General features: G+C 54.3%; 1 protein-coding gene across 1 annotated transcript; it reads left to right on the top strand.

The window, feature by feature from the left end:
- The first annotated feature begins 712 nt into the window (after nucleotides 1-712).
- LOC140013009 (uncharacterized) lies at nucleotides 713-1162 on the top strand. Its single transcript, XM_072061894.1, has one exon. It carries the CDS (start codon nucleotides 713-715, stop codon nucleotides 1160-1162), a length of 450 nt encoding a protein of 149 aa, XP_071917995.1.
- The last annotated feature ends 8297 nt before the right edge of the window (nucleotides 1163-9459 follow it).

Genomic DNA, 9459 nt, shown 5'->3' with positions numbered 1-9459 from the left:
ATAAAACAGTAGTATTGGAACGTGATGTATACAGGAAATGTAAGGATGAACATTTTGCATAGCTTGTACTACTACAACTCCTGCCAATCCCACAATATCCCTGGAGTCATGTTGCTATGGATTTCATTAAGGGGCTACCTAACTCTGAAGGGAAGAACACCATGATGGTAGTAGTTGACAGATACACAAAATATGCACATTCTTGAGCCTATCACACCCCTTTGATGCTCCCAAAATTTCCAGACTATTCTTTGATTATGTAGCCAAGCTACATGGAATATCCCAGAGTATGTTGCCAGACAGGAGTAGAATTTTTGTCAGTCAATTTTGGAGTGAATTGTTTTCACTACTGGGAGCTAAACTGGACCTCAGCACAGCTTATCACCCTTAGTCTGATGGCCAGGCTGAGAGAGTGAATCAAGTCTTGGAAATGTACCTCAGATGCTTCTCATACCTAGAATACCTCAGATGCTTGTCATACCAGTGGAATCACTGGCTGTCTCTAGCTAAATGGTGGTAAAATACCACCTACCACACAACCATATAGATGTCCCCTTTTGAAGCATTATATGGTAGACCACTACCACAGCTGGCTTTGGGGCCTTACACTAAGCTAGAGTAGCTACAGTTGAAGACTATCTGAGGGAGAGGCAAAAGATTGACACTACACTTAAGCAGAACCTGAAACAAGCTCAAGAAAGGATGAAGAGATATGCTGATGGGAAAAGGAGTGAGAGAATTCGAGGTGGGAGATTGGGTGTATTTGAGGTTACAGCCTTACAGACAAAGTTCAGTAGCCATAAGGAGCAACACCAAACTGTCAGTTAAATACTATGGGCCCTATATGGTGGAGGAAAAGATTGGAAAGGTCGCATACAGGTTAAGGTTACTAGCAAGCTCTAAGATCCACCCAGTCTTTCATGTTTCCTTGTTGAAGAAGAAGATTGGGGACCAGATTAGCCCAGTTCTACAGCTACTAGACATTGATGCAAAAGGAAACTTGAGACTGGAACCAATAGCAGTGCTAGATAGGAGAATAGTTAAGAAACGGAATGTTGTAACAGTACAGTGGTTGGTTCATTGGTGGGGGACTGATCCAGCGGAGGCAACTTGGGAAGATGCTGAGGAAATTGAGAGGCAATTCCCTCAATTCCACTCTTGAGGGCAAGATTTTCTGAAGGGGGGAAGCTCTGTGATGGAGTGGAGGGAATGACACTCAGTTTTAGCTTACAAAAACAAGGAGAAATGAGAAGGCGTGAAACAGCAACAAAGGCGTGAAGAAAGAGACAGCAGGAAGCTGAAGGAAGGCGTGGTTTCAAGGGCACGCCTTTACTGGAAATCTGCAAAGGCTGATGACCACTGCAATTGAAGATTCTGGAAGGGACACGCGTCTTAAGGTTATTAGTTACATTGAAAGTTAGTTAGCTCAGGGAATGTTATAATCACGGGGGATTTTTGTAATGATGCATCCTGAAGAGGCGATTTTTGGCGGGTAGTTGGACCGACCTAAATCAGACCTCTCTGGGTTGAGGTGAGGTGTATCCTCGCGGCCGAGGTGGATGGCGGGGCTTCTCCCCTGGTATCACTCCGACGATTAAGTTAGTATGAGAACGAGAAAGATAATAGTATCTGAAAAATGAACAGTCCGCTTACTTGTTGAGAGTGTGTGGGGTATTTATAGAATGAGAGTGGAGGGCAGGACGGAGGTCTTATGCCGGTGGGACCCATGTCCTGCCATTACGGCTCTGCTTCCTGTCAGGCGGCCTGGCTCTGACACTGTAGCCTTCTGGGTATGATGGCGGAGAGTATGGTGCAGGTGCCACTAAGTGCCTCCAGTGCTTTTCAGATAAAGCACTGGTCCCAGGTGATGTCAGGTGGCTTGACATCATCAGCGTGCAGCTGAGGTGGAGGTGCCGAAGGCTCCGAAGTGGCCTATGATGAGGAGCTCGGCGTCGAGATACCACACGACGAGGACGCACTGGAGCCTGTCGCTCCCGAAGATACATCCAACATCGACTTCGGCAAGATGCCGAAGTTTAGAAGTCGCATCGGAAGAGATAGGGCCGTGAAGGTGATAAACAAGTACCCTTTCCGGTCGGGGTACGAGATCACACCGCCCGGGGTGGATGACTCAGCCGAGAAACCCCCCATTGGCATGGTGGCCGTCTATGTCCAACAGTTGGAGGCCGGGCTAAGGATGCCTACGTCGAGGTTCTTCAGGGATCTGCTCCGTCACTTCGGCGTGAGGATTACCCAACTCGCCCCGAATGCGATCCGCATCATTATGGGGTTCGAGATGCTGTGTCGACATCAGGAGGTGATTCCCTCTGTCGACCTCTTCCGCCGATGCTATACCCTCTAGGCGCACGGGACGGACAAGGGATGGTTTTATGTTGGCAATCGGAACAATGCCATTCCGAAGTTGGTGGTCGGCGCTCCCAGCTCAATCAAGAATTGGAAGCGCGACTACTTCTTTGTGTCCGAAGTGGACTTCCCCAGGGGCTTTTGGTGGAGGCCAATCAAAGCGAAGGCCGATCCCTCTGCTGGGGATGCCAAGGAGGAGGACTTCCAGAAGCTGATGGGGTCGGGACTTCGGATATACAGTCTGGACTACCCCGAAGCCGTGCTGGTTGACGGGGGAATTAGCCGAGCTTTGATCCCTCCTGACAAGACTCCCTTAACCTCCACTAAACTTAAGATACCTTGTAATTTTCTTTCATAGCTTTGATTTCACTTCGGCTAAGGCACATGATAATATTTGCTCTTTGTGCAGTGACCAAATTGTCCGACATCATCACGTCGAGCTCAGGTGCCGAAGTGGCGAAGAGGTCGAAGAGGAAGAGTTCGGGCGAGACATCGGCGCCCCCGCCCAAGAAGAAAACACAAGGGCAGCCTCCCAAGACGTCGGCCAAGGAGACCACCCCCACCACGGCAGCTCAGAGCAGTTCGGCTGCTGCTGCCACAGGGTCCACTTCGGTACCAGAGGGGGTGCCACTAGGGGTGACCACGGCACTTCCACCTCAACATGGCCGAGGCAAACAGCTGAAAGCTCCGGTCAACGCGGTGACGGCGACTTCGCTCTGGAACCGGTACCATAGCCCCCCAGTGTTTTCTGGGAAGGATAAGTCTCACTCCGGCGAGCAGTGGTGTCCGGATTGGTCGCTCAAGGTCAACGACCGATGCTCGAATCCTCGGGTCGCCCAAGACCTGGTGATGCAGTCTACTCTGCCAAGAGACTTGGACTTCACAAGGAAGCTGACCCCGGCCGAGATGCTCCAAAGCGTTATGGTGACCACGGCCTCCAACACAGCCTTTGTGGCCGAGATGGCACATCGGTACTGCGAGTTGCTCGAGGAGCAGGACACCGGCAAGCTGCAAGATCAGATTGCCAAGTTGAAGAAGAAGCTGGTGGTGTCTGAGTCTGAGAAATCCGAGCTTCAGAGGCAGCTCAAGGAGGCCGAGGCTAAAGGGGAGGAGGCCGAGATCACAACCAACAGTCTGAGGTCCGCTCTTGAGGAAGAGCAGAAGAGGGCCGAGGAGGCGAAGAAGAATCACGAACAATCCCTTGATAGCGCGAGGACCTCGGCCGTCGAGGATTTCCGGAGGTCCGAGACCTTCATTGGGGATCTCGGCCAGCTGACAAGGCCATCCTTCATGCTGGGCTTCACTTCGGCCATAGACCAGGCCGCAGCTCATCTGCCCTCCGAGGCTTTGGAGTCCTTGAGGAACAGTGCTCACTATAACGAGGACTCCACGGAGCTGTGCGATCGGATGGCCGAAGGCATCCGAGCCGGGAGGAACCTGGCCGAGGTTCAAGACGAGTTCAACAAATGGCTGTCTGAACTCGACGAAGCGTTCGAGGAGGAAAGAGGAGAAGAAGCCGATGTAGGCCTCGGCGAAGGGACGGGTGAAGTGCCTGGAGGGAACATCGGCGAAGAGCATGGAGAAGAGCTTCACCCCGGTGGAGAGGAGGCCGGAGAGAAGGCTGCCCAGGAGGGAGCCGAAAAGGGGAATGGAGCCGAGACAGGGGTCTAGGCTCGTGGGTCTTAAAGGGGTGGCCGAGGTGGAGAGCGCTTAGTAGCACTCCGACCTCGGCCTTGTATTTTTTGTAACGCTCCTTTGTTGAATGAAAGTTTATTTCTTTTCACCTCCGCACTTTAATTTCTTGCTTTGACTTCGTCCCTTGCTTGTCCCCCTTTATTTTTTAATAACGTGAAACCGATGTTGAAAAATAACGTAAGATCCGAAGTCATATCTTGATTAAAAATTCAAGCACAATACATTTTGAGGTTCTCGGCGTGCCAAGACCTCGGCACCAGTGAGCCATCTCGGTAGCTCAGTTTACAATATCCCTTGAGGTCAGACTCCACAACTCGGTAAGGGCCTTCCCACTTCGGGCATAGTTTCCCTTGCGGTTCAGCTCGGCTGACTGAGTTTTTCCTCAGAACCAAGTCTCCAGGCTGGAATCGACGGTGCCTGACACGGGCATTGTAGTAGTGTGCCACTGTGCTCTTGTAGGAAGCTATCCGGGCTGAGGCGAGGTCCCTTCGCTCATCGACGAGGTCGAGATCCAACTGCCTTTCTTCGCCGTTCACCTCGGCTGCATAGGCTGCGAGCCGAGGGCTGGGGGTAAGGATCTCGGCAGGGATGACAGCCTCGGCTCCGTATGTTAAAGAGAAGGGGGTCTCTTGCGTGGCCGACCTCGGCGTGGTCCGATAAGACCAAAGGACACTAGGGAGTTCTTCGACCCAAGATGTTCCAGCTTGGTGTAGTCGAGTCTTGAGGCCATGCAAGAGAGTTCGGTTGAAGTTTTCTGCTTGGCCGTTGGCCTGGGGGTGGCCTACCGAAGTGAAATGTTGTTTGATGCCAAGGTTTGTGCACCAAGTTTTAAAGGGGTTCTCGGCAAATTGCCTCCCATTATCCGAGATGATTACCTGTGGTATGCCGAAGCGGCAGACGATGCATTTCCAAAAGAATTTTTGAATTGCCAGCCCGGTGATGGTCCTCAGTGGCTCGGCTTCAACCCATTTGGTGAAGTAATCCACAGCGGTTACCAGGAAGGTATGACCCCCGACGGCTCTGGGGAAAGGACCTATGATGTCTGTCCCCCATTGCTCGAATGGCCAGGGTGAAGTGATGGGAACCATGAAGTTGGCGGGCTGGTGATACTCGGGCGCGTGGACTTGGCAGGAATGGCAGCCGAGAACGAGGTTCTGGGCGTCTTGTCGACCGAGGGCCAGAAATATCCAAGAAGCAGAGCCTTCTTGGCTAGCATTCTGTGGCCGACGTGAGCTCCACACAAGCCCTCGTGGATCTCTTGGAGGACGTGGCGTCCTGTCTCGGGAGTGACACACCTCAGCCATGGGCCGAGGTAGGAACGTTTGTACAGCTCTCCATCGCGGAGAGCGTACCGAGCCGCCTTGCGTTGTATTTTTCTCGCCTCGGCTCGGTCTTCAGGGAGGACTCCTTGACCCAAGAAAAGGATGAACGGGGTCATCCAGATTTCTTCAGAGTGCACGGGGCAGGCCACCTCTTCCACGTATCCTGGTTCACTCAGGACTTCCACTAAGACAGTTTTGTTGAGGTCAGAGAATGACGTAGAAGCCAGCCGGGATAAGGCGTCGGCTCGCTTATTCTGGGAACGGGGTATTCTTTGGATTTCGAAGGACTCGAAGTACGCGGTGAGTTGGTGTACTTTGGAGAGGTATCGTTGCATGGTCTCATCCTTGGCCTCATACTCACCAAGGACTTGGCGTACGACGAGTTGGGAGTCACTGCGGACGTGGATTTGTTGTGCGCCGAGCCTTCGGGCCAGCTGGAGTCCAGCGATTAAGGCCTCGTACTCGGCTTCATTATTGGTGGCTGGGAAGCCAAAGCGGAGGGCGTAAGAGCACACTTCTCCCTGAGGTCCTTCCAGGAGAAGTCCAGCTCCGCTGCCGTCCCCATTAGAGGATCCATCCACATACAATGTCCACAGGGATGGGGTGGACACCTCGGCAAAGGCGGAGGTGGACTCCGGACCTTCCGTGAAGGTGAGCTCGGCCAAGAAGTCGGCTAAGGCTTGAGCTTTTATGGCGGTGCGCGGCTCATAGGACAGGTCGTACTCCCCTAACTCGACGGCCCATTTAGTGAGGCGCCCGGAGGCCTCGGGTCGAACCAGTATCTGTCGGAGAGGCTGGTCGGTCCTGACGGATATGGGATGAGCCAAGAAATAGGGCTTCAGCCGCCGAGCGGCGTGAACTAGCCCCAGCACCAGTTTTTCCACCTGAGTGTATCGGGTCTCCGGTCCGCGGAGAGCTCGGCTGACATAGTAGACGGGCACTTGGGTGCCCTCATCCCGGATAAGAACAGCGCTGACGGCCTCATCGGCTGCGGAGAGGTAGAGGTAGAGCTTCTCCTCGGGCCGAGGTGAAGCGAGAGTGGGTAGGTGATGGAGGTATTGCTTCAGTTTGTCGAAAGCAGCCTGGCACTCTTCCGTCCAGGCAAACTGATCAGCCTTCTTGAGCACCTTAAAGAAGGGCAGAGCTTTCTCGGCTGATTGGGACAGGAAGCGATTCAGCGCGGCCAGGCGTCCATTCAGCCGTTGGACTTCTCGGATGTTCCGAGGTGGGGACATGTCCTGAATGGCCTTCACCTTGTCGGGGTTGGCCTCGATTCCCCGGTGGGAAACCAGATACCCCAAGAATTTTCCCGAGGTGACGCCGAAGACGCACTTCTTGGGATTCAGCTTCATTCTCGAGTCTCGCAGGACACCAAAGACTTCCCTCACGTCTGACAGAAAGGATGAAGTGGCGAGGCTTTTAACGAGGATGTCATCCACATAGGCCTCCACATTGCGGCCGATCTGATTCTGGAAGAGTCGGTTGATCAGCCTTTGGTAGGTTGCCCCGGCGTTCTTTAGCCCGAAGGGCATGGTGGTGTAACAATAAGTACCTCGGTCGGTGTAGAACGCCGTTTTCTCTTGGTCCTCCTCACTCATTCCTATTTGATGGTACCCTTTGAAGGCATCTAGGAAGCAGAGGATTTCATACCCCATCGCCGCGTCGACGAGGGCGTCTATTCTCGGCAGAGGATAGCAATCTTTGGGGCAGGCCTTGTTGAGGTCGGTGAAGTCGACACACATTCTCCATCCACCGGTGTCCTTTTTGACCATGACTGGATTGGACAGCCAGGCGGGATATTGGACTTCGTGGATCATCTTGGCCGGCAAGAGCTTGTCGACCTCATCCGATATGGCCTGACTACGTTCGGGGCCGAAGTGCCTTCGTTTCTGTCGCACAGGTCGGGCCTGTGGGTCAACGTTGAGTTGGTGAGTCATGAGCTCGGGTGGCACTCCGACCACTTCATCCGCGGACCACGCGAAGACGTCTCGGTGGTCTTTGATCAGGGAGATCATTTCTTCTTTCAGGGGTGAGGGTAGTCCAGCCCCTACTTGGACCACTTGGTCAGGTTTCGCTTCATCCACTACCACCAGTTCCACCTCATCCCCGGGCTCCAGCCTGTTGGGCTCTTCTGCCTTCTGAGGGTCGATGCAGTCTATGGAGAGGACCGCTGGCCTCTTTTCTTCTGACCTCGGTGAGGGCCGGGGGGTGACTGCTGCTTGAATGGTGGCGAGGTAGCACTCTCGGGCGGCGCCCACATCGCTGCTTACCTCGGCCACCCCCGCAGATGTTGGGAATTTAAAACTCAGGTGGTAGGTGGAGTATACGGCTCTCAAGGCATTGAGCGTGGGCCGGCCTATCAGCATATTGTAGGGGGAGTCTGCTTTGACCACCGCAAAACTAACAGGCACAGTTCGGCAGCGTGGATGACGCCCGATTGTTACCACCAGGGTCAACATGCCTTCCGGGTGGACGACGTGTCCCCCGAATCCCACGAGGGGAGTCCTGACAGGAGTGAGTTGCTCCCTGGTCAGTTTCAAACTTTCGAAAGTCCGGTAGTACAAGACGTCTACCGAGCTTCCGGGGTCTACGTAGACCTTTTTGACTACGTAGTTGTTGGTGAGGACTTCAATCACAAGAGCTTCATGATTGCTGGAGGCCGCAGGAACGGGGTCAGCGGGACCGTAGGTGATGACCTCGGACAGCCGAGAGCTCGGCTCGGCCACCTCCATCTCGGCCTGGCGGTAGGTCCGCTTCCGGGAGTTCTGGCTGTCTCCTCCCGTTGGTCCTCCCGCGATGGTGTTGATCACCCCGGCGATGTTGGGGCCGTAGCCCGGTGAGCCATCGCGTGGGGGCTGCTTGTCCTCCCTACGGTATTCGGGACCTCGGCAATGCATGTTCGTGTCCCGTCGGTCGTCTCGGCGGGGGCCTCGGTTCTCCCGGTGGGAGATGCTTCGGTTGAAGCCTCCATCCTTGCGGACGAATTGCTTCAGGTATCCCTGCCGGATCAAATTTTCGATTTCCCGCTTCAGGTCATTGCAGTTTTCAGTCTCGTGCCCTACATCACGGTGGTAGGCATAGTAGAGGTTCGAGTTCCTCTTATCTCTCCTCCCCGGAATTTCGGGAGGGTTGCGGCCGAGGTGATTCTGCCTCATCACAGCCAGGACGTGGATCCGGCTCGAATTGAGGGGCGTCAGCTCGGAGTCCGAGGTGGACGATCTGCCTTTCACGATCCGGTCGAAGACACTTCGGCGGTCTCGGAGTTGGTTTGAAGTGCCACTTGGGCCTGGTTCACCTCGGCCAGTGTCTTTCCTCCTCCGGGGATCTTGCCCCGTACGAGATGCTTGGGCTTCTCGCTTCATGCGATTTACATCTTCACTTCGGATTCCCTGGTCCACTCTTTCCCAGAGCTCCCGGAGTGTACGGGGGTACTGCCGATGGATTTCGGTGTTAAAGATCCCTGCTACTAACCCGTTGGTGAAGGCAGCAATAGTTACCTGCTCGTTCTGGTCAGGTATCTGTACATTCTCCTCGTTGAACCTTTGGGCGTACGAGCGAAGTGACTCGCCCTGACCCTGTTGCAGGTTCAAGAGGTAAGCTGAAGTTTTTGTTATTGGTCGAGACGACACAAAGCGGTGGATGAACCGGTCTATCAGCTCATCCAGGGAGGAAATGCTCCCCGGTTCTAAACTCCAGAACCACTTCCGGGCGGTCCCGTGCAGGAAGATGGGGAAAGCCCGACAGATCACGGCGTCGGGGACGCAGTAGAGTCGGAATGCGGAGATGAAGGCGCGGAGGTGATCCTCGGGGTCACCTCGGCCGTCATAGGTGTGCAAATTTGGAAGCTTAAAGTTCGGGGGCACCATTTCCCCGTTGATGTCATCAGTGAAGGGCGGAGCCCTCATGTAATCAGAAGCTAGGCCTCCGGGACGCCGAGGTGGGTCCTCGGCTCGTTTTCCCAGTAGTCCCCGAGAAAACGCTCGGGAGATGGAGGCAATCTTGGAGGTTGCCTTGGATGAGGCTCGCCTGGAGGTGCTCTGAGATAGACGCCCATCTTCGGAGTCCTCGCCTGAGGGCA

This window comes from Coffea arabica, chromosome 8e (genome assembly GCF_036785885.1).
Source record: "Coffea arabica cultivar ET-39 chromosome 8e, Coffea Arabica ET-39 HiFi, whole genome shotgun sequence".
Lineage (NCBI taxonomy): Eukaryota > Viridiplantae > Streptophyta > Magnoliopsida > Gentianales > Rubiaceae > Coffea > Coffea arabica.
Note: the sequence above shows the minus strand (reverse complement) of the source record. Positions and strands in the feature narration are given on the sequence as shown.

Excerpts from the sequence above, each read along its gene's own strand:
- LOC140013009 (XM_072061894.1), top strand. The coding sequence starts at position 713 with ATGCTGATGGGAAAAGGAGTGAGAGAATTCGAGGTGGGAGATTGGGTG.